The sequence below is a fragment of the Miniopterus natalensis genome, chromosome 11 (genome assembly GCF_054644295.1).
Source record: "Miniopterus natalensis isolate mMinNat1 chromosome 11, mMinNat1.hap1, whole genome shotgun sequence".
NCBI classification, from domain to species: domain Eukaryota; kingdom Metazoa; phylum Chordata; class Mammalia; order Chiroptera; family Miniopteridae; genus Miniopterus; species Miniopterus natalensis.
Window position 1 is genome coordinate 6,599,514 of NC_142091.1, and position 25,754 is coordinate 6,625,267.

General features: G+C 42.3%; 1 protein-coding gene and 1 pseudogene across 2 annotated transcripts in view; both read right to left on the reverse strand.

The window, feature by feature from the left end:
* UBE4A (ubiquitination factor E4A) overlaps positions 1-24,620 on the reverse strand; it is a 49,357-nt gene extending 24,737 nt beyond the window's left edge. The window contains exons 1-10 of one of the 2 annotated variants that reach the window (XM_016204715.2): positions 24,534-24,620; positions 16,582-16,742; positions 6,124-6,297; positions 5,409-5,521; positions 4,581-4,733; positions 3,930-4,089; positions 3,482-3,684; positions 3,095-3,286; positions 1,887-2,220; positions 685-805 (exon numbers count right to left, since the gene is read on the reverse strand). In XM_016204715.2, coding sequence (XP_016060201.1) covers positions 685-805; positions 1,887-2,220; positions 3,095-3,286; positions 3,482-3,684; positions 3,930-4,089; positions 4,581-4,733; positions 5,409-5,521; positions 6,124-6,297; positions 16,582-16,702 — 1,571 coding nt within the window. In that variant the 5' untranslated portion in view covers positions 16,703-16,742; positions 24,534-24,620. Of the gene's footprint in view, positions 1-684; positions 806-1,886; positions 2,221-3,094; positions 3,287-3,481; positions 3,685-3,929; positions 4,090-4,580; positions 4,734-5,408; positions 5,522-6,123; positions 6,298-16,581; positions 16,743-24,021; positions 24,103-24,533 lie in introns of those variants that run through there. The other variant, XM_016204716.2, reaches the window with a different exon arrangement.
* LOC107530801 (cell cycle checkpoint protein RAD1-like) lies at positions 11,414-16,563 on the reverse strand (annotated as a pseudogene).
* Positions 24,621-25,754: the final 1,134 nt, after the last annotated feature.

The window sequence follows — 25,754 nt, forward strand, 5'->3', positions numbered from 1 at the left end:
CGATATAAGTATCCTAAGGTATTAAAAATTGCTACCCTCAATACCACTTCCTATAGTCTATAACTGTGAGCGAGTAGCTATTTTCTCTCCTTATTTATACTTGTAGTCACAGTCAGCTGAATCAGAGGGAAAAAAATCCTCGAATGCCTATAGCTAGCTAGAACCAGAACCATTTCTGAAAGTCATATGCTCTAGTTCGTGAATCTTCACACTTCTAGAACCCCCTTCATCTTTGAAACATGGACCTTTTGTGGTCCTACTGACCTTACTGGAATCCCTTATGAACATTTCTTTAATTTGTCTCTATACCATAGTGTAGAGCTTGGTCTTTTTTCATCAGGAGTAGTAAGTAATGAAAATTCAAGAGCAAAAGTGAAATATCAAATGAAAATTCCATTTTCACATATGACAACAGGAAGACAGTGATTTTAAAATCTGCATCTTTAGAGAAGAATACTAGTGTATGTTTAATCTTAAAAAGTTTAACAGGTCAATAATTAAAAATAAATTCAAGTTATCTGGACAAAGCCAATTCACATAAACACAAATAAATGCATATAATGCCCTTCCTACCAGACCCTAATGTAAGCCGTCAGAGGAAAGTGGGAGTATGAGATGCACTTTGAGCCTTCTGGTCATCAGCACAGCTAAGCAGCTCTTCCCTTAATGACATTGGAGGGTTACCTGTGAAACCCCAAGTGTAAGGTGTACTCTGTCAGGACAAGGTTCTCCGTCACAAGGTTGTAGTTCTGGGGAAACTTTGGCTCCTGCACAGCTGGGATCAGACAGGTTTCTTTGTCCAAACCTCAGAGAAGTGAAAAGGAACAGTGAATGGCTCACCACAGACATCTACCCTAGTCTCGGGGCCCTTACTCTAGTTCAACTTCCACACCGCTGCCAGTGTTGTTGTCTTTAATATCATCTTAAAAACAGATCTTATCACATTACTACTCCTTTGTCTAAAAGTATCTTTTGGCCTCTCACTATCTACAGAAATGCAGTTAAATTTCTTTAGCTTAATCATGAAATAACCAAAAATTAAAAGGAATGATAGTTAACTGCAGATTTCTCAAGTGCTAGACAATGGATCACTGTCTCTATTTTGTGCTTTTCTGTATTTAAGATTATTTGCTTTTGAATATAAATTACTTTTATAACTAGAAGAGTTATAAAACTGGGAGGAAATACGTATACTGAAATTAAGTGTAATTTATTCTGAGTGGTAGAACTGTGATTTATTTTCTTCTCACTTCTCTGTACTGTTCGAGTTTTCTCTAATCTGGCCCCAATCTTCTGCCTCCCCAGACTCATTTCCTGCCATTCCCATACCCTTTCCTCCCCCCACCTACCCCTTGCTTTAGCCACAATGACCTTCTCACCGTTCCTTGGTTGAACCCTCCATAGCTCTGTACCTTTATTCTTGTTATTCCCTCGGTATAAAGGGATCCTTTGGCTCCTTTGCTTGATAAACCCTCATCTCTCAAAGCTTAGCTATGAAGACCTCCAATGTCTGTAGAATTTCTCACTTCTTCCTCTGGTTCCGCTAGCTCAGCCCTGCACCATATTACGATCGCCTGTTGCTGTATCTGCCGTCCCCTGGCATTTCTGAATTCATCAAGGCTAGGGACTGTGCTTTATTCACATTTAAAAGGAATAATGAATGCATACCCAAAGGCTGCCAAATGCAGAGAGGTCTCACTAAAGCACACCTAAAAGCTACCAGTTTTATTTGTAAAAATGTGTTCTTATAAAATTTATAATAGCTCTTCTGTCTGCCTCATCTTCTTCAAGAGGCACCTTTGTGAGAAAGGGTAAGGATGCGAGTGCCTCAGATGTCACACACACACTCACTCACTCACTCTTTGGGAAGCCCAGTACTCCCCTACCTCTCATGTGTACATTTTTTATTTTTCGTTCTTCATCATTCAACTCCTTCAGGGCACAGTAAGTGGGATTAAAGGTGAGGAGTCGAGAGGACCTGGGTTTGCAAAATGGCTGGCACAGCTTCAGGAGGGCGGCACCCAGATTCAGAAAGAAGGCATCCGAGGCATACATTTGGAAGAAGATTTCTGGCATCTGATTGGCCCAAATCTTGGTGCGGCCTGCATTTGCATGCAAACAGTTTCCAAGCCAGGACAAGAGACAGTGTTTGGTTTCTGGAGAGAGCTGGAGTAAGTTCTTCAGCATCTGGTAGATCTTTTCATGGAACTGAGCCATGAACTGTTTAACCAGAAAACATAACCACAGAACATTCCAGTTTCACAATCCTAATATTTGTTACTCCCAAACCTTAGCCACTGGCAATTTCTAAAAATATGCCAATCCTAATCTTTCCTTATCCCCCAGTTCTAATTTAAAATGTTTTCTGGGCACTGATGAGAGATTCCTGACGAGCTGCCAAATGCACAGAGCACTCATAAAACTTTAGAGTAGGGTCGATAACCTTTTTCCACAAAGGGTCAAATGGTGCGTATTTTTGGCTCTGCATACCATGTGGTCTCTGTAGCAACTATTCAACTCTACTATTAGGGCATGAAATCAAGCCATAAACAAACATATACAAACGGGCATAGCTGTGTTCAATCAAACTATTTATAAAATCAGGTGGCAGGCAGGTTGGCTACTGCTGTAATTTGCAAACCTGTGCTTCAGAGAGTTGTGATGACGGGAGATTCAAACTACCCCCAATTCAACCATTTACTGCCTCAAGTTGGCCAGACTTCTACTATAATTAATGCTAATAAGCCCACATAGAGGACATAGGAAGGAGGCACAGGAAAGAAATTGGTTTATAAGCTGGAGTTCAGTCAGATTTAGGAGCTGAAGTTTTAAGAAATAGAGTTGGTGAGAAAAACAAGGGGCAGGAGGAAGCGGCTGTGCTGCAGCATAGCAGTATATCCTCTAAACCACACTAAGGTGTTTCCTTGACTCAGCACACTCTCTAAAGAGGGCTCTGTTTTCACAGGATTGTAGTAGAAAGCCAACCAGTCCTCCTCCTTTCCCACAGAAGCTCAAGCAGCCTCGTCTGCATGCCCTCCTGAGGAGGCGACTAAACCTAAGACCGGGGGCTGGGATACACTGTAAACAGTTCCACCTGATGGATGTTGGCCTCCTGTACTTTGATCTCCTGGGGACTGGAACGAGATGGATTCAGGAAATAGCCATGATTTTCTACGACACCCGGAGTCTTTAATAAGCAGGAGATATTCAGGATTACTCCCAGCAAGGTTTTCTGGTACATCTGCCCATTGCTAAGGTCCTTGGGCTGAATGTATTCGACAAAAACCTGCAGGAGAAGATAAGTCCCACTTATCTGTTTGTATGATGAGAGAAATATGATGGGGTGAGAGGGTCTCGAGGAGTTAAGTCTACACAACAACCAGCACACCCTTCTCTTATTCAACAGGTAATATCATGGTGCCCTCAGGACAGGGAAGCACAAATTATTAAATCTCATTTATATGCCACCTGTCAGCCTTACCTTTGCCATGTCCTTCTGCCTAGTGAAATAGAGCAGGATATCCAGGTATGCGTACAGCAGCATCTGGCAGAGCTCTAGATCTTTTATTCGGCCCAATAAGATATCAAACACTGGAATCATGACTTCTGGAAATGTTCGCACTTCCTCATCCAACACCAAGGCTTCAATGGCCTCTTCCAGGAACTCAGTTACATCTTCAAAATCTAACAAGGCGAAGGAGAGAGGAAAGGGCCACAGGAATTTTTATATGCCTTTACACCCTTGGCTCTATACTCTCTTGATACTTTTGACAATTATACTGATATTCAACCTCAAAGGTCAAGTGTGAACTCTCTTCCTTAATTTTTACTGGACCCACAGTGACTCTGAGGCTTTCCAATGCACTTAGAGGAGTTTTAAATTTGGAAATCAAAGTGTAGACGCTCACAGCTCTTGCTTATGTACTCACGGGCTCCTTGGATGGCTTCCAACATCAAATCTACCAGTTGCTCGTGGATGTTTTGGTCAACATATATCTCTGGGGTGAGGAGAACTGTTCGTGTATTGGACACAGTGAGGTTCCTGCACTGCACTGCAAAAGGTAGCAGGTTCTCTGGAACTTTGGTAATCTGGAAACGGCATAAAGAAGAGAGGGAATAGCCCAGTTCTATGACCTGGAACAAGGTTGTACATAGCAAATACAATGGGAAAGAGACTGTACTCCCAAACAATACCGCTCTCCCATGGATGCTTGAAAACTCATGAGATTTCATTCTTTGGTTTAAGGAATCACCTACCTGTCAGAATTCCAATCCTGGAAGTGACCATGCTTGGCCTGCTCGATCATTTATACTGCAGTGGAAATGAATTACCAGACCTTTCTTAGGGGTGTGATTTTTAAGAGGTTTGTAGAGAGAATAAGAGGCCATGGTTCACTGGGAAAAGGGGCGAGTCTAACACTTTAGAAGACAAACTAATAGTGCCTAATGTCAGTACCTGTTACAGATATCTATGATGTATATAAACTGATATAAAAGACATTGAACCAACTCTCTGGCTTACACATTAAAGTCATACCCAAGAGGACAGTGCAGCACTCAGTGGGAATTATTATTATTACCTCTTCCTTGGCTCTTTGGAAGCAGGAATAAAGGTAACAAAAAATGTGCCTCTCTCCTGCATCTCGATCAGCAGAGAGATTCAACGTTGTAGAAGAAGTCATGTTAATCAAGTGGTTGCCTGGATCTTGAAGTAGTAAGCGAGCAAAGACAGCCTATTAAGAACAAAGAAAAAACAAAAACACTAAACCATTTCAAAGTTAACCTGAGAACATCAAGATGTAAAAGATAATTCTGACAGGTTATTGCGAGAAGTACAGGATGCAGAGTAAAGAGGGAAATAGGGCCCAGGGTCTTATTACTTTAGAAAATATTATATATACAACATAATGGTGTATATATATAAAGTTATTCTAAATCAAGTTCAAGTATTTAGTACAGCCCCTAGCACAGAGTAAGCATTAACAGAGTATTTGTTGAATGATGTAAAGAATCTAGAATTAAACTTATGTGAAATCTACTACTCTGTGTGATTGCTGACCTCACTCAAACTATATAAAAGATAACTTAAACATACAAAGTTAACCTACAACTTGTCGTCTCCCCTACCAAACTTTTATTCCTCTAATGTTAATTAGGCACGTATAAGGTAAAATGCGTTTTGATTTTGGAAAAGATATAAAGAAGAAGGAGATGACATTATAACTGGTCTTAGAGAGTGGGAAGATTTGGACATGTAGTCATGGTAAGTAAGAAGGTTCCAAAAGAGGAACTCCACAAACAACGGAAGAGATGGAGGTAAGCAGAGTCGTGGCTGGAGAGACGCGAGCAGAGTTCAGCTGCACGGCTAGCTTTTGCTGACAACACACATAGGAACACATGAATGCTACCTGCTCAACGTTGTTCATATCAAGCCAGTCTTGATCTTCGAGGTCTACTGCCATTTCTTCCAAATACACACAGCGGCTGGGGATGCCATTCCCACTTTTCAAGCTTGGGTCACCTGGGAAATGGTTTTAATCTAGTAGGTTAAGGATAATGTTTCTGTTTTATACAGACAATCGTTCTAGACAGCACTTCTCTTGAACTCCAAGTTTGACTCAGCTAATATTCGAATGATCTTGACTTATAAAGCAGTATCTAAAGATGTAACCCCTCCCCCAAACCCAGTTAAAGGGCAAGGGCTTGTTATAAACCTAACATCATGACATTTTAAGAGTCAATCTTGGACATTAGCACTGACTTTGGGTTTAACTACAGATAAGGCACAGAGGGAAAACATTGTCTCATACCTCTTGGGGTTTCCATCTAAATGTTTAGGTCACCTCTGAGAAGCAAAATGATTCATTCCCATGTCCTCTTTAAGGCAGTAAAGGCAAGTAGCTGCATAGCTCAGTCAGTATCAAACTGGGAAGGAAAGTTCCATCTGTGTCTAAACACTGAGTTTAGGTTACATCAAAGCTTTGCTGAAATCTAAGGCCTGTGCTCCAGGGAGGACCAAAGGTTTGTTTAACCACCAGATACAACACATTTCTAAGAGCAAGTCCCTAACCCAGGCAGGAAGGGCAAGGCAACGAATAGACTGGCTGCAAGTGTGTAACTCACTGTTGTCCAGGGTAATGAGGAAGATCCTTTGGATCATGTGATTGATGTTGAGTTGCTCACATATTTCCTGCTGTGAACGGAATGAGCGGCTAATTTCAGCCACAGAGTAATCGAATTCATCCAGGCTCTCTGACACGCTGTTATCCGAGTCATCTGGGCTCGCTTGGAGTTCATCTGCCAAAAAACGGGAGCCACAAATAGCTACATTCCTCTCTTTTAAGAGAACCAAGCATAGTCCCCAAAATGATAACTGTAAACAAAAGGATAATTTTGCATGTGAAATCGGTTCATCAGCTAATTAGTGAAAATCTCAAGTCAGGTGACATTTAAAAAAAAATTGAGATACGCTGGCTGGCGTGGCTCAGCGGTTGAGTGTCAACCTATAATCCAGGAAATCGCGGTTCGATTCCCAGTCAGGGCACATTCCCAGGTTGTGGGCTCGATCCCCAGTGTGGGGCGTGCAGGAGGCAGCTGACCAGTGCCTCTCTCATCACTGATGCTTCCATCTCTCTCCTTTCCTCTCTCTGAAATCAATAAAGATATATTTAAAAAAAAAATTGAGATACATTATTTGGTTTAAGATTTGATATTTGTATATATTGTGGAATGATCACCAAAATAATTCTAGTTAACATATTTCACCATATACAGTTGTAAATGTTTTGTTGTTGTGATGAGAACTTTTAAGATCTACTAGCAACTTTCAAGTATGGAATACAGTTATTAACTATAGTCACCATGCTATATAATTACATCCCTATGGACTTATTTTACAACTGAAAGTTCATATCTTTTGATTCCCTTTCACCCATTTCGTTCACCCCCAACCCCCGCCTGTTCTCTGTAACTATGAGCTCTTTTTTATTTCACATATAAGTGAGATCATACAATATTTGTCTTTCTCTGTCTGACTTATTTTGCTTAACATAATACCTTCAAGGTCTATCCACGCTGTCACAAATGGCAAGATTTTCTTCTTTTTTTTTTTCTAAGAATATATCTTTATTGATTTCAGAGAGAGGAAGGGAGAGGGAGAAATAGAAACATCAATGATGAGAGAGTCATTGATTGGCTGCCTCCTGCATGTCCCCGACTGGGGATCGGGCCCCCAACCTGGGCATGTGCCCTGACCGGCAATCGAACCCCAATCGCCTGGATCCTAGGTCGACACTCAACTGCTGAGCTGCACCTGGCCAGGCAAGATTTTCTTTTTTATGGTTGATAATATTCCACATCTTATTTTTCTGTAATGTCTTGATGAATAGTTAGGTTGTTTCCATATCTTGGCGTTTCAAAATAATACTGCAATGAACATGTGGGTGCATGTATCTTTTCCAGTTAGTGTTTTTGTTTTCTTTTTTTTTTTTAATTTATCTTTATTGTTGAAAGTATTACAGGTGTCCCATTTCCCCCCCCATTAATCCCCTCTTCACCTCACTCCCACCCCCTCCCCAGGCCTACACCCCATTATCGTCTGTGTCCAAGGGTTATGCATATATGCATATAGCTTTCTTGGTTAATCTCTTCCCAACCCCCAACCCCCTTCCCTCTGAGGTATGGCATGCTTGAATATCTCTAGGTCTACTTTGTCAGTTTCTTTTGTTCATTAGCTTCTTCTTCAAGAAAACCCTTCAACATTTCATGTAGTACTGGTTTGGTGGTGGTGAACTCCTTTAGCTTTTTCTTGTCTGGGAAGCTCTTTATCTGACCTTTAATTCTAAATGATAGCTTTCCTGGGTAATCTTGGTTGTAGGTTCTTGCTTTTCATCACTTGCAATATGCCTTTCCCTTCTGGCCTGCAAAGTTTCTGTTGAGAAATCAGCTGAAGTGTTATGGGAGCTCCCTTGTAGGTAACTAACTGCTTTTCTCTTGATGCTTTTAAGATTCTCTCTTTGTCTTTAACCTTTGGCATTTTAATTACAATGTGTCTTGCTGTGGGCCTCTTTGGGTTCATCATGTTTGGGACTCTCTGCTTCCTGGACTTGTAAGTCTATTTCTTTCCCCAGGCAGGGGAACTTTTCTGTCATTTTTGCACATAGATTTTCAATTTCTTGCTCTCTTTCTTCTTCTCCTGGCATCTCCATAATGTGAATGTTGGTATGCTTGAAGTTGTCTCAGAGACTCCTTACACTATCTTCATATTTCTGGATTCATTCTTCTATTTGCTCTTCTGGTTGGGTGTTTTTTGCTTCCTCATGTTCCAAATTGCTTATTTGATTCTTGGAGAAATGTACTCTACTGTTGATTCCCTGTAAATTATTCTTTCTTTCAGTTAGTGAGCCTTCATTTCTGATTGGTTCTTTATTATGTCACTGATGATCTCACTAGTTTCCTTAATAGTCTTATTAAGATCCTTGAGCATCCTTATAACCATTGTTTAGAACTCTGTATCTAGTAGCTTGCTTGGCTCCATTTCATTTTGCTCTTTTTCTGGAGATTTCTTCTGTTCTTTCATTTGTGACATGTTTCTTTGCCTCCACATTTTGGCTGCTTCCTGGTGTTTGTTTCTATGTATTAGGTAGAGCTGCTATGTTTCCTGGAATTGCTAAAGTGGCTTTGGGTAGTAGCTGTCCTATAGGGCCCAGTGGCTCAGTCTCACAAGTCCCTTGAGCTGGGCTTTCTAGGTGCTCCCCTGTGTGTGCTGTGTGCACTGTCCTGTGGTAGTTGAGCCTTGGTTGCTGTGGGTGTCACTGGGAGGAATTGACCCCCAGGCCAACTGGCTGTGAGGATCAGCTGCAACTACAGCTGAAGAGCTACTGTGCTGGAGACTTCCCTATGGAGCAGGATTTACTTCAGTGGGTCTTTGGTGTTCACTGAGTCCGCGTCTTAAATCCACCATGTCACTTGTGGATGTGGCACGGTTGTAATCCAGCATGTTCAAAGCTGATCACTGGGTGCACTGTCTCTGGGGCCTCCCGGGAGGTGGAAAATCAGCCTCTGCCTGTGCCCTCCTCCAGGCCACCCAGAAATCTGTAGATGGCTGCTAGTTGTGCTGGTCTTGAAGGTGTCCAAGAGACGCCAAACTATGAACCAATGCAGGCTGCTGCTAGTGCCAGGCTTGGGGCCACTTATTGAGAGGTATGGGGCATGCTGAGGCCAGGTGCTGCTTGTTTGAGAGATTTTAGGAAAGTCCTAAGCATGAGGCTAGAGAGGCCACTTGCAGGGAAAAGCCACTGAAATGGCTTTGATGATCTAGCAATTAGAGAGGGGTGGGGTCTCTGGGAACCACCAGGACGGGGTGAAAGGTGTGAGTCAGGTGGATGGTGATTCAGAGAAGGCATCTGCCTATGGGTTCCATGGGGGGAGGGCTCAGCAAAGGAACAATGGCCTCTGCCAGCTCTCCTGTCTGGGAGGAAGCTACCCCTCCAGCTCTCTCCCTGATTCCAGGGAAGTTAGTTCCTACCTGAATGTCCCAGGTTCCTTTCAAACTGCTGCCCAGCACTGGAGCTCAGAGGGAGCACATCTGAGTGAATCCGTGTGCAGGCCTTTTAAGAGGTACTGCCTGGAACTCCCACAGCCTCTGTGTCACTCAGCGACAGTCCCCGCTGGGTTTTAGAGCCTGAAGTTGGGGAGACTTCTCTTCCTGGCACTGGAAACCCTGCCTGGGCTGGGGGACATGGTGTGGGGCTGGGACCCCTTTGCTCCTCCGGGAAACCTCCACTGCCAAGATATCCCTCCTGGGTTTAGACCGCTGCACTCGATGTGGGCCCGCAGCCCTGTCTCATCGATTCCACCCCAATCTGCCCACATCTCTGCCCCTCCTACTGGTCTCGATGCTTCTTCGACTCCCTGGTTGTAGGACTTCTGTTCAGCTAGATTTCAGGAGGTTCTGAATGATGGTGTTTTATATTTTAGTTGTAATTTTGATGTGGTTGTGGGAGGCAGTGGGTACCAAGGTTACCTACGCCACCATCTTGTCTCTCTGTAATGTTTTTGTTTTCTTTAGATAAATACCCAGAATAGGAATCACTGGATCATATGGTAATTCTCTTTTTAATTTTTTGAGTTACCTCCACACTGGCTGCCCCATAGTGGCTGCCCCAATTTACATTCCCACCAACAGTGCAAAAGGGTTCCCTTTTCTCCACATCTTCAGCAACACTTGTTATTCCTTGTCTTTTTTATAATAGCCATTCTAGCAGATGTGAGGTGATATCTCATTGTTGTTTTAATTTTCGGTTTCCTGATGATTAGTGATACTGACTGCTTTTTCATGTATCTGTTGGTCAACCATATGTCTGTCTTCTTTGGAAAAATGTCTATTCAGATCCTTTACCTATTTTTTTTTTTTAAATATGCTTTTATTGATTTCAGAGGGAGGAAGGGAAAGGGAGAAACAGAAAAATCAATGATGAGAGAGTCATTGATCGGCTGCCTCCTGCAAGCCTCATGCTGGGGATCAAGTCTACAACCTGGGCCTGGGCCCTGACTGGGAATCAAACCGTGATCTCCTGGATCATAGGTAGATGCTCAACCACTGAGCCACGCCAGCTGGGCCTCTGCCTATTTTTAATTGGATTGTTTAGTTTTTGTTTTGTTTTGCTATTGAGCTCTATTAGGCAATATCTTAAGTACAGGATTCAGAAATCCCTCACTAAATGTCCCACCACATTTTACAAATAAAAAGTTTTATTCTTTCTACTCATAATTAATTGTATGCCACACTGCCAAAACTAGCAACGATTTTCCCTACAGAATCCTAGTGAACAAAGAATTATCTAGTAGATCAATGTGTCTTCAATTATTTTAAGTATTTTTTTCTGATTTTAAGAGAGCACATTTGTTTTATTTAAAAAAAATTTTTTAGTATATTTTATTAAATATAAACATGCCACAAAATTATTTCATTACAAATTATCCAAGAAATGCAAAATCACTTACCTGGCTTTCTCCACCGTAGTTTGGTTGAGAAACTGATAGGAAATCAGAAGGAATCTTAAGTACTTACTGTAGGACTCACTACACTGAACAGTTTTGAGAACAAGAAAATCTCTGAAGACTTGTTTATACCTTGTTCACGGATTTCCTCAAAATGAATACTTTGAGTCAATCATACAGTTACTCAGGCTTGTCTGTTGATGCCCAAGCTTTCAAAGGTTTGTGAAAAAATCACAGAAAAGCAATCACTTCAATGCAATTAAGTCCTATTTTTTTTCAAGTATCTTTTCACAGTAGCCCGGCCGGGTGTGGCTCAGCGGTTGTGTCGACCTAGGATCCAGGCGATCAGGGTTCGATTCCCGGTCAGGGCACATGCCCGGGTTGTGGGCTCGATCAGTGACTCTCTCATCATTGATGTTTCTATCTCTCTCTCTCTGTCCCTCTCCTTTCCTTTCTCTGAAATCAATAAAGATATATTTTTAAAAAAAGTATCTTTTCACAGTGGTTCTTAAACCCTGGCATACATCAGGATTCCTGAGGGTGCTTTTTAAACTACAGCGCACAGAGTTTCTGACGAGTTTCTAGGTGATGCCATTGGTGTTGGTCTGGACACAACCCTTTAAGAATCACTGCTTTAAGATATATTCCCCAGAATTCAAACTAATAAGCAATGCCCACATCCCTTTGCTTTTTCTAATAGTAAATAAATAAAAGAACATTTATATTTGGCTCCATCTAACTTTAAATTTTCACACTTCTGAAATGTCCTACTTAAATAGAATAGAATATACAACTTGTTCATCTTGGCTCATAATTCTGATGAGTTCAAAAGACAGAACCACAGGAAAGTCCAGTATGGATAATCTGTGACTACATGAAAACATTTACTTACACAACACACAGTGACTTTAGGGCACAGGAATCTTGCTCCTATCTCCTCCCTGCCTCTTCCTGTTAGGAAATCCAGTACAAAATCATGGGAAAGAGAACGTGATCTATTGTGAATCTAGACACAAATGGCACAGCGCACTGTCACACTGAAGGCAGACTCAGGACCTTCTTCGTCAGGGCAGCACCAATACTCCACAAAACATATCTGTCCAGCTTCATTTCTAACCATGGACTGTAATGAGGGGACTCCTCAGTGATCTGTCCGAACAGATACCTTAGAAGACAGGACTAATGCCTTTGCAGAGGGTTTCAGTAAAGAAATTCTGGCCCGGCCAGGCGTGGCTCAGCAGTTGAGCATAGACCTAGGATCCAGGCGATCGGGGTTCAATTCCTGGTCAGGGCACATGCCCAGGTTGTGGGCTCAATCAATGACTCTCTCATCATTGATGTTTTTTTCTCTCTCTCTCTCTCTCTCTCTCTCTCCTTTCCTCTCTCTGAAATCAATAAAGATATCTATATCTATATCTATATCTAGATATAGATATCTATATATATCTAAATTAAAAAAAAAGAAAAAGAAATTCTGTATCTGTGGACCTGGTTCTGATTATAATGAAATGATTTCTTCAGATCAGAATCGTTGGGACAGTCATTCCCAAAAGTAGATAATCTGAAATAAATCTCATCAGGAGAAAGGGTGATCTGCAGGACCTCGCTTGTCATATCCATTTCAGAAAATGCTTCATGGAGCCCGACTGCAGAATAATTTTATTACTAACACTGGTGCTGTAGAAATCATGATCCAGAGTTTCCTCAGGCTCCTGTTTTGCTTTTACAGACTGTCACCATTCCTTTCAGAAATAGCATCATTGGGTAACCAGACCTTGGTAACACATTCGAAGTACAGTTAAATTCCCTGGCACAGGACTTGATTCAAAAATAGATAAGCAGTCTAAGAGGACAGTTAAATTAATTTGAAAAGTAACAGGCTCTTCCTGAACTTTAAACTCCTGAAATATTCCAGCCCAAATAAAAGCATCTGCTTGCACATGCTTTGCATTTTCCACTGTAACCCTGATTCCATTTTCTGGAGCGAAACATGTGGTATGTTCTCGGCCTTCAGGACGGCAGAGATTCCTGGTGTTGCTGAGGCTGGCCACCAAGCTGTAATCACTCTCATCTGGATCTGCTGGTTTGTGGGGGGCATCGTCCACCGCATGGTCCCGAGAGATGTTCCTGGCACCAGCACCTGCTCCCATGGACCACAAAACACCTTTGTGATTGGTCCAGATGCCTGAGAGCCTTTCCCAGCCAGGCTACTGGGGAAGCGAGACGTAGTTCCCAGAGAAATGGGGAGGAAGTGGAACAGCCAGAACACATTTGTCTTAATAATTCCAAATTGTACAGGAAAGTATAATATAAATACAGCCAGACCTTGGTTCTCAGATGTCTCCCATCTCAAGCAATTCGGTTCTCCACCAAGTTGTTCACGGAAAAAATGTCTTGGTTGTGGAACAAAAATCTTCGGTTCTTGACATGACAACACTTTCAAGCTGATACAGCACCAAGACAAAAAGCATCTCTCAGACCACAAACGAGGGAGAGAATTAGAGTCAGTTTACCACTAAATCTTAGTTAACAGCTCAGGAAATTGTGCTGTGAATATTTTTGTGTTTTTTCTTTGCTTTTGTTGTTGGTGAAATGGACGATTAGCACAATTTTAAAACAAAGAGACCATCAAGAGTCCTGATGTTGCTAAGGGCGTGAAAGAAACAATGATCATAGGCAACTGAACAGGTAGAAAAACTGTTGTTGATTTGGATAAACAAAAGCAGTTAGCTGGTAACAACAGCATTTCAGAGGCAATGACATGAGAATAAGCGAAGATGCCGCATCCTGACCTCCTGAGAGACATCCTGGAACGAGTGCTGAAAAGGATTTGTTTAAGGCTAGTAGGGGGTGGTTTGATAAATTTAAGAAGTATTTGTTTACAGATTAAACAGTACATTAGACACGATGATTAGGTTTTTGAACAAATCGATTCTCCAACAGCCACCCAGAACAAATTAAGTTTGAGAACCGAGGTTCCACTGTAGTCTCCTCTGAACCAGTTCCCTATGGACAATCCTTTAACTTAGCAGAGTTTTCCATATTTTTTCCTATTCTGGTGCTAACATTTATTACTATGATTTTTAGTTTTTATAAAAAATGGGATCGTACTATATACACTGCTTTTCAGCTTGCTTTTTAAACATAATCAACACCAACACCTTTCTCTGTTAAATTATTATAAGCCTCCCTCATTCTTTTCAACAGCTGCATTATATGTCCACACTGTGATTTATGTAGCTACTTCTCAACTGATGAAAACTGGGCTGTTACCAGTTTTTCATGATTTCAAACAATCCTGCACAAGTATAATGTACTCTCCTTGTGCACCTGCATGAGTATTTCTGTAGGCTAAATTTATAGAAGTAGAGTTGCTGGGTTAAAGAACTTGAACATTTAATTGTATGAAGTCCTTCGAGCTGGAATTGAACCAGTGACCTACGGAATGCCACAGCTCACCCAAAAGAACTTGAACATTTAAAAGTTAACATATACAGCCCGGCCAGGCATGGCTCAGCGGTTGAGCATCGACCTAGGATCCAGGCGATCGTGGTTCGATTCCCAGTCAGGGCACATGCCCAGGTTGCGGGCTCGATCAATGACTCTCTCATCATTGATGTTTCTCTCTCTCTCTCTCCTTCTCCTTTCCTCTCTCTGAAATCAATACAGATATAAAATAAATAAATAAATAAAAGTTAACATATACTACCAAATTACCTCAGAAACAGTGCTCTAATTTACATGCTCACCAATAACATATGAGAAAATGCCTATATAATCTTTGCAAATGTCACAGGTAAAAAAACTATAATCATCTAATTGTTTTTAATCTAAATATTACTGAGACTGATTTTTAAAATCAGTTGATTATTATATATAAATTGCTTGCTCATATCTTTTGTTCTTTTTCTGATTTGTTACTTTCTTCTTATTGATTAATCCCTTTACTTTTTTATAAAGCAACTTAACAGACTGCCTCTCAGAACGGCACTCGCAGTGAGTGAGTGTAACAGTGCTGTTCACTGAGAGCCGCACAGGAGTCTGTATGTCACGGACAAAATGGTTTAGAAAGTCCAGAACAACTCTCAAAGGACATGCGACGTTCAGCTGTGAGACCAAGGTCTGGGCAGAGTGCTAACTGCTGGGAAGCAGGTCAGGATCAGTGCTGTGCAGACAAACTAGGAGAGGACGTGGCAACACAGGAGCAGAGGGCCTGCGCCTGATTTGTCCCACTGCTTCGTACATACATGGGGCATGTCCGTTCACAGTCAGAGAACAAGCGCCTGTCACTCCGTACAGACTGTTAAGTGTTCTGAATGCCAAGAGTGACAGGAGCTAAGACCTTGTTAGCAAAATTTCCCTCAACTACATACTCATAAATTTTCTTTTCTCACCGCCTTATTTTTCCCATCCTCACTCCCCTTTCTCACCTATGACCTCCTAACGCAAGGTTTTTCACTCTGAGCCCATATCCTAGAGATCTGGGGGAGATTTCAGAGGCTGAGACCCAGGCCTGCCTCTTCCTAGCACATTAATAAGCCAGCATTTAAGACACACTATCTGTTGTTTCTCTCTTGGTCTCTCTGGAAGCAAGTGTTATAAATACAAAACAACAACAACAAAAGTCAGTCAGCATTACATTTATTTTTCCCTTGCTTCAACCATCACCCTGCCCACTACTCATCTGTCTTGCCCTTACTTCCTTTTCAGAGAGCAAGGCCACAACTCAGCTACACAGCTGAACACTTTTGAAATAAACAAAATAAAGGGAAAATACAAACATTTCTCCTTTCCTAGAAAGAAAAACACTATTATTCTTTCTGTGGGTAATAAAAGGGGAGCAATTTCTGCTTGAAAGACTGTGAATACCCTCCAAAGACTAACAAGTTTGGAAACACCATCCTGATTCTTCTAATCGGTGTCTACTTATAAGCAGGAGCTAGGCTTCATCTTAATTTTGGTCCAGATGAGCAAAAGCATTTCTCTGGCCAGTGAGATATTATTTTGACTGTCCCACATTAAGGCTAAGGATCGTATCTTCTCAGAAGTCTGTTCTAACAGCAGGAGCTATGACAGTGGCCACTCCATGGAGTGGAAAAAGCATTTCCCTGAGACAAACTCTGAAGTACTGGGCTTGAGGGAAAAAAATCTAATTTATTTGTCTACAGGCCAAAACACATTTACAATTCTTCTTTTACACACTGCTTTCTATAGTTGCATGTGACTGGCTTTCCATACCTTTTCTGACAACTTCAGTGTTAAGAAGATTTATTTAAATATCTTCCACTAGGTGATTTAAAAAATAAAACAGCTGGACAGCCTGAGGTCATGACTGGTATCGTTACTACAAAACCACCTGTTATCTGGTCTCTTTTTCTGTAGGGGGAGGAAAGGATCCCAAAACAAAGCAAAACAAACAACAAAAGTGAACAATTCCCCTGCCCCCAACTGATGCCCTAAACAAACAAACAAAACAACTTCTGCCCCAAACTTAAATTCCAATGGCAATCAAGGACCAGAAGAATACTTAATTGGGAAGACCTAGGTCATCCCCCTGCTGCTACTGGCTCCTTCACTCACCAGACTGCTGCTTCAGCTGCTCCTTCTGGATCGCTGCAAACTGCTTGGCATCAGCCAGAGAGCCAAAAAGAGCAGCAAAGGGGTTACTCGAGATGCTGTTGTTATTCTCCTGGTCTGTCATTTCACTTCAAAGTGTCCTCCATCCAGACCTGGGGGAAGGGCTAGAGAGAAGAGAGGTATTAGACACAGAAGACCAGATAACACAAGAGTTGTAAGATGCCTATAGTTGTTTCTTTTTCCATTTCTCAAAAACAATACATTTTAAAAGGTTTTGGGTAACACTTTAAAATTCCTGTTTCAAGGTTCAAGATGTTTTGGCAAAATGGTTACACATTTACCAACTGGACAAGTTGGCTTGTTTTGGGGGTTGCTAAAACAAAACTAAAACCTTATAAAATGTTCAGCTGGAATGCATTTATCTAATGACATGTTTCTATTAGTTATACCTTTAAAAACTAGGCTAAGTAAAAAGAAAAGAGGGAACTCACCTACTAATTGTAACAACAAGGTGAGACTTAAAGTAATACCACAAAGCCCTGGTCCATGTGGCACAGTGGTTAGAGTGTCAGCCTGCACACCAAAGGGTCCCAGGTTCGATTCCCAGACAAGGGCATGTACCTGGGTTGCAGGTTCAATCCCCAACCATGATCAGGTGCATGGGGGAGGCAACCAATCCATGTCTCTCTCTCTCACACTGTTTCTCTCTCTCTCTCTCTCTCTCTCTCTCCCCCCCATCCCCCACTCTCTCTAAAAATCAATGGGAAAAATAGTCTCGGGTGAAGATTAAAAGAAAAAAACAAAGTACCATCACAAAAACTACAGATCACCCATAAATCTCTAGGCTGGCCAACCAGTTCTCATTTACCATGAGCTTAGGTGGCAATTGCTCAGGCTTCTATGACTTTATTTAGTGGAGTTTGGAATTCCTCAGCTACATATAAACAAAATGTAAGCCTATATCTCAGACATGGAATGGCAAATCAGCAAAGAAACCAAATTAGCACCATGCTGTGGGTTTTAAATATATATACACAGTAAGCAATCTATCTCTACCCCTAGGCTTACAACAACTGATATTTCCTCCACTAAAAACGAAATGATCTTTGATTAATTATATATATATTGTTAATCCTCACCTGAGGATATTTTTTCCATTGATTTTTAGAGAGAGTGGGAGGGAGGGAGGGAAGAAGGGAGGGAGGAAAGGGGAGGAAGGGAGAGAGAGAAACTTTGGTGGGACAGAGACACATTGATTGGTTGCCTCCTGCATGCGCCCTGACTGGGTTTGGGGATTGAGCCTGCAACTCAGGTATATGCCCTTGACCAGGAATGGAACCTGGGACCCTTCAGTGCACAGGTTGATGCTCTAACCACAGAGCCACACCGGCCAGGGCTGATTAATTCTATATTTACCTTTCACTGCTTATCTGACGTTTTACAATACTGAAGAAACACACATTCCTAATGTGTACACGAAACAGATCTATACCTCAAAGGCGCTTAGTGGAGCTGACTGAGCCTGCACTTGCACTCTCCTGATAACATTTCCTCATTCAAGCACCAGGGCACTTAGAGGCACAACAGGAGGAGCAGAGCTCCCTGAAAGGTTTGCTCCCATTTCTGAAATTTTAAGGCCACAGTACAGAAACACAACCCTGAAAAGCGTGTGAAGAGATAAAGGGTATGACAATTCTGCTTACGAGGATGTTGAGCTGCTATAAAAACAGAGGCCTTAGGAGAAGAGAGGGGAAGGTGTAAGGAAAGGTGAAAAAAGGAACATTTAGTCTATCTTTAATTTATTGAAGACTCCTTATTGAACCATATTAAAAAGCCGATGCAAATCAGAAAAGTTACCCTTATTTTTTGGAGGAAGAGAGACTATAACGCTCTGGACAATTCTGACTTTATCTGCACCAGTTGCTTCATGTCCCACTGTGGTGTTTTCTGCATAAGAGCTAATAACTAATCAGCTGTAATGACTCAGGTAGACAGTCTTGTCTCCTGCCATCTTGATGCTGTGCTTTACTGCTTCAAGGAATTGAACTGTTAGATGTTGCTGTATTTTATTTTTTACTATGTATAGTTTAGTTGAGCTTAATAATGCAAAAAATTAGCATATTTAGTATTAAAATGAAAATAATCCTAGAGAGGACTTTCCTCCCCATTTAACCACTGCATAAACTTAATTATTATCCCTAATTCATGTAGAGGACCAAGATCTGTCTCATTGTTACCTCACTACCACTATACTTCTAAAGTACTCTGAAGTCCAGAGGAATACAAAAAGTGTAGCGAGGGATCCATCCCATTCCCAGTCTACATATTTAGAAGGGGAGGACCTCACCCACTAGCTTCTGGAATGGGCACATGAATCTGGCCTGGCCAAAAGGATACAGCATTCTCTGGCTAAAGTGGCTGATTGAGGAACAGGCACAAGACCCTAGCAAGGCCTATCAGATTCAATAAACACCAGCTTCAGGCCTCTGGCCGAATTATAGAAAAGGAGGGGGAAAAGGGAGAAGAAGGGAGACATCTGTAGTACTCTCAACAATAAAAATAAAATTTTTAAAAAAGGGGAACTCTTTTTTTCCTGCTTAAGTTGCTAGGCTAGTTAAGATATAAAGATGGAGTTGCCATCTTTGCACCATCTAGAAACGGCCCAGCCTAAAACTAAGCCAACATACAGGAAAACAGAAGTGAGAGATGAGAGTTTTTTCAGTTATAAAAGCCAAAAGATTCCCCTATATTGTGTAAAAAAGTTTGAATGGGCTTTTAAAAACACAACTGAAGAGTTCAGGTAAGTACAAAGAAGATACATCACCTGGAGCATCTGTGCAGAATGAAATAGAGTTGACCCTTGAAGAACATGGGATTGGGGCACCAATCCCCCATACAGTGGAAAATCCACCTATAACTGTTCCCTCCCCCAAAACTTAACTAATAGCCTACTGTTGACCAGAAACCTTACCCATAACAGTCAACTAACATATATTTTGTATGTGATATGTATTATATACTGTATTACTACAATAAAGTAAGCTAGAGAAAAGAAAATGTTATTAAGAAAATCATAAAAGGAGAAATACATTTATAGTACTGTACGTATTTACTGGAAAAAATCCCCATGTAAGTGGACCAGCACAGTTCAAACCTGCTTTGTTCAAAAGTCAACAGTAAGTTGAAAGGAATATAGAACATATGACAGATAAGAGTCTATCTTAAGACTGTCAAGAGAGATAAAGAGAATAAATGGTATTACTGCCTACCTTTTCAATATTATACTGTCACATTATATAGAAACTAACCTCCCATTACATTTTATCTACCTATCTATACATTTTTTAAAGAATAGTTTATTTATTTTTAGAGGGATAGAAACATCAATGTGAGAGCACACAGACTGGCTGCCTCCTGCAGGCCCCCTACTGGGGATCGAGCCGCATGTGCCCTGACCAGGAATTGAACCGGCCGCCTCCTGGTGTACTAGATGAACTAGCCGCCTCCTGATGCACTCACTAGGTGACACCCAACCAACTGAGCCACACTGGCAAGGGCACAATTTACCTATATTTTAAATAGGACATAATTTTCTACACTGTATTCCTAATGCAGATCTTCTACTGTAAGCAACTGGAGTAGAGGTTCACATGTGATTATTTTTTCTTCTCTGTCTGGCATTATATATCACAACCACAAAATCCAAATAAATATTATTGAATGATTCAATCTGACATGTAATCACTCCTGACCTCATCATCAATAGCAGCACAAGGAACCTACCTCAAGGTAAAGGTTTTACTATTTGTCTTGGATTCAGTGGAAGGTCAAGCCAGACACGTGGCTCTATGGTATCTTGCCATGTATAGACTATAGGATGGAAATAAATCTCTGTTGTCATCTCTGTCATTTGTCTTTTTGAAAAACAAAAGGGGTTTTTGCCTATCTCACTAATCCTATCTTTTTTGTTTTTTAAATCTTCACCAGAGGATAGTTTTTCCACTGTTTTTCTGAGAGAGTGGAAGGAAGGGAAGGAGGGAGAGAGAGAGAGAGATCAATGTGAGAGGGAAATATCGACTGGTTGCCTCTCACACTCACCCCAATGGGGGTGAGGAGCGAACCCGCAGCCCAGATATGTGCCCATGACCAGGAATCGAACTTGAAACCCTTGGGTATGCGGGCTGGCACTCTGACCACTGAGTCACACCAGCCAGGGCTAACCTCATCTTTTTCATATGTACTTCAAATCTGTGCATAAACTATTTTCATAGAAATAGGGCTTACACCATGTAACCACTTATACAAGTTTTACTGGAAAAGGGAGGACTGACCACTTGATGAGAACCTTTGTGAAGATGTCAGTTTAGATTTATTCAATAGTCTCAGAAATGTAAAAAGAGTGCCTAGATATCACTCACTCCAATAAAAGGTCTGATAAAATGGAACCTTGATACTGTCTTTTAAATTCAAAGTCACTGGTAATTTGTAGTCTGCTATTTTCAACTGCCAAACTATCCTGTTGTTAGCCTTTGGGATAGTACAACCACCAATCTTCAGAGCTTTTGGGTTTGATTATTATTTTTTAAAAATATGTTTTTTATTGATTTCAGAGAGAGGAAGGGAGAAGGGGAGATAGAAACATCAATGATGAGAGTCACTGACTGGCTGCCTCCTGCATGCCCCCTACTGGGGATCGAGCGCAACCCAGCCCTGTGCCCTGACCAGGATGGAACCCTGACTTCCTGGTTCACAGGTCCAGGCTCAAACACTGAGCCAGGTGGCCAGGCTGGACTTGATTATTTTTAAAAAATATATCTTTATTGATTTCAGAGAAAGAAAAGGAGAGGGACAGAGAGATAGAAACATCAATGATGAGAGAGTCATTGATAGAGCCCGCCACCCGGCATGTGCCCTGACCAGGAATCGAACCCTGATCGCCTGGATCCTAGGTCACCGCTCAACCGCTGAGCCATGCCGGGCTGGACTTGATTATTTTTTGTCTTCCTTAAAAATATGTTTCACTCTGATATACTCACTACAAGGGTCTACATCTGTAATAGCTGTCTACCTCCATCTTACAAAATCCTCTCCTAGTCCCCTGCTTCAATCTTTTGTTTAAAAACAGTACTGCTAGCCTTCCTGTACACTAACAATGAAACTTAAGAAAAAGAAATGAAAAAAGCAATTCCTTTTGCAATTGTAACCAAAAGAATAAAATACCTAGGAATAAACTGAACAAAGAACATGAAAGACCCATATATTGAAAACTACAAAGCATTATTAAAAGAGATAGAAAAAGACACAACAAAATGGAAAAATATCTCATGTTCATGGATTGGAAGAATCAACATAGTTAAAATGGCCATACTACCCAAAGCACTATACAGACTGACTGCATCCCCATCAAAATACCAATGCCATTTTTTAAAGAAATAGAATGAGAAGTCATCAGATTTGTGTGGAACCACAAAAGACCCCAAATAGCCAAAGTAATCCTGAGAAAAAAGAACGAAGCTGGAGGTATCACACTACCTGACTTCAAATGATACTACAGAGCTACAGTAATCAAAACAGCATGGTATTGGCACAGAGACAGACACACCGATCAATTATGAAAGCCCAGATATAAAACCACATGTATATGGGCAGATAACTTTCAACAAAGGAGCCAGAAACACACAATGGAGTAAAAATAGTCTCTTCAATAAATGGTGCTGGGAAAACTGGAAAGCCACATGCAAAAGAATGAAACTGGATTACAGTCTGTCCCTATGTACAAAAATTAACTCAAAATGGGTCAAAGACCTAAATATAAGATCTGAAACAACAAATTACATAGAAGAAAACATAGGTACCAAACTTATGGACCTTGGTCGTACAGAACATTTTATGAACTTGACTCCAAAGGCAAGGGAAGTAAAGGCAAAAATAAATGAGTGGGACTGTATCAAACTAAAAAGCTTCTGCACAGCAAAAAACCAAAAACCAAAACAAACCCCGCACCCCCCAAAAAGAGTCAGTGGACCAAATGGGAGACGATATTTGCAAACAATAGCTCCGACAAAGGTTTAATATCCAAAATATATAAAGAACTCACAAAACTCAACATCAAACAAACAACTCAGTCAAAAAGTGGGCAGAGGACCAGAAAAGACACCTGTCCCAAGAAGACATACGAACAGCCAACACATATATGAAAAGATGTTCAACCTCACTAGCAATTAGGGAAATGCAAAGCAAAACTACAGTAAGATATTACCTCACACCTGTTAAGAGTGGCTGGTATCAACAAGACAGGTAATAACAAGTGTTGGAGAGGCTGTGGAGAAAAGAGAACCCTCACTCACTGCTGGTGGGAATGTAGACTGGTACGGCCACTATGGAGAGCAGACTGGTGATTCCTCAAAAAATTAAGAATAGAGCTACCATATGACCCAGCAATCCCTCTCCTGGATATATACCTGAAAAACTTGAAAACATGTATTCACAAAGACATGTTCATTGTTCAGTTATTCATGGTGGCTAAGACATGGAGACAACCAAAGTGTTCTGCGGTTGAGGACTGGACAAAGAAGATGTGGGACATGGACACAGTGGAATACTACTCATCCTAAGAAAAGATGAAATATTGCCATTTGTGACAACATGGATGGACCTTGAGAATATTATGCTAAGTGAAATAAGTCAGTCTGAAAAAGCTAAGAACCATATGACCTCACTCATATGCGGGATATAAAACTGAAACTCGTGGCCACAAACAGCAGTGTGGTGGTTGCCAGAGGGTAGGGGGTGGGGCGTGAAGGGAAGGTGATTTGACTTTGGGGGCTGGGCACACAGTGCAATATACAGATCTTGTAACAGAAACCCACACCTGAAACCCATATGATCCTATTAACCAATGTCACCCCCAATAAATTAAAAAACAAGTAAGAAAGAAAAAAGCCAGTACTGCTAATCTCTTAGGGGGCATTATCAGCTTTTAAAGAGAGCACACAATATTTTAACATCAGACATGGTATTGCTTTAAAAAATACATATTTGGAGTACTTTGTGAAACTAGGGTTGTCAAAATCAGGCTCTATTAAATTATAATCTGTAGGTCTCTGTTCTGATGAGTGATACATACATCAAACAAAAAGGAATTAAAAAACGTTTACATTGTTGTGTGTTCCACCCAACAATCCTTTCGGGCCCCTCTAAGGCAGCAACAGAGCCTTCCAACACATCAGCAAGCTAGGACATTGTCAGAACGCGGACAGCATTCCTACCTGGGTCCCTCCCATTTTCTCTCTGCCGGGCTCCCCTGTGAGACCGAACTGTCATGGCAGCCAGCCTAAGCACACCCTTGCTCTGCGAGTGGACACTGATCCCCAAGGGAAGACCCATCAAACACAAGCTCCTGAGTTGTGGTTGCTCAATTTTAGAAGCGTCTTCTAAACTTACGCGCTGAGGAGCACAAGCAGAAAGCCAGGAGAGCTGAGCGGCGAGCCGACCACTGCGTATAAAATGTCAACACCTTGCCATATGCTTTCAACTGGTCTGGGCAGCAGACTCCCGCTTAGCGTTATCTTCTCTGCCGTCTCGCTATCTGCTGTCCACTCTATATTTTTATCCCTCCAGGTTCCATAAGGGCTTGGCGGCAAGAGGGAGACCCACCCACTCGGTGCACGTTCTGGAGAAAGGAAGCCAAGGATAACGCAAGGCCAGTATTCCGGCCTTTTCCAGGAGAGGAAGGGCAAAGGGCGGGAGCCAGGCCAGAAGCTGGAGCACGTACGGGGCTCCCTAGCCAGGCAGGGTCCGAGTGCACCCAGAGGCGGGCGGTCGGGAAAGCTCGGGGCTGGGGGCGGGGGGCGGGGAGGAGGGAGGAATGCAGACGCCTGCGCGGGCGCTGCACGAGGAGAAAAACCCCACTGCAGAGTCGACGACCCCCGCCCTCCAGCGATTTCCTCTCTTACCAGAGCCTGAAGGGCCAGCGGCGACGACACACGAGTCTCACTGGCTGAGGGCTCCCACTTCCGACTCGGCTGGGCAACCGGAGCTTACGTCACCACCAGGCGCCGCGCCGCCGCTCCATCCCGGCGCCGGAAGCAGGGTGTCACCGCGGCCCGGAAGTGCGCGCAAGCAGGCCCAGGGCGCAGGCGCCGCCTGAGGGGGCTCGGCGGCCCGAGCGGGGCGTGGCGGGCGTGGCCGGGGGCGTGGCGTGGCCGGGGGCGTGGCCGGCGGGAGGGGGCGGCCCGGCAGGGGCTCCGTGGGGGTCCGTGGGGGTCCGTGAGACCCGTGCGGCCCGCAGGTCTGATTTCGGCCCCCGCGCTGCCGCAGCGTCTTTGCACTTCTGCTTTCTGTTTTTCCCGCTGGTCTTAAGCTTTTTTGAAGCAGCTTCTGTTACGCTTCACCAGTTATTTTTTGCTACGCAGCAACAATAGCAATAACCATAACTGAAAAATGGGAGCTCTTATTGATTGCCAAGGCAGAGTGGTAAAATATGCTATTTAAAAAAGTTTTAAAAAGTACTTTTCCCTTCCAGCCCTGGCCGGCGGCTCCCTTGGCTGGAGGCCGCCCGGTGCACCCACGCGGGACGGTTGGGTTCCCCCGGGGCAGGTGCCCAGGCTGCGCTTCCATCCCAGGTAGGGCTGCGAGGGAAGCAACCCCTTGAGGTTTATCTCTCACATGGATGTTTCCGCATAGTTATTACAATATTATTGACTGTATTTCCTGTGCTGCACGTTACTGTGGCTTTTTATAACTTCGAATTCCTACTTCTTAATCCCGTCATCTTTTTTATTCACCCCTCCTCAACCCCCTTTCATTTGGTGACCATCAATTTGTACTCTATGAGTTTGTTTCTGTTTTGTTCACTTATAAAATATGCTATGTTTGATTGGATTTCAGTTTTCTTACCTGTAAAGTGGAGATAATATACATACTACAAAGTAACTCTGAGGTACATAAATGGAGTGGAAGCTGAATATTTTTCAAGATTTAAAAGCACCATGTTAGCTGCCTTCTGACTGCCAGTGATCCCACTCCTAGGAATGTATCCTAAGAATCTTGAAACACTAATTAGAAAGAACTTATGCACCGCTATGTTCATAGCAGCACAGTTTACAATAGCTAAGATCTGCTGATGGCCCAAGTGCCCATCAGTAGATGAGCAGATAAAAAAGCTGTGGGACATT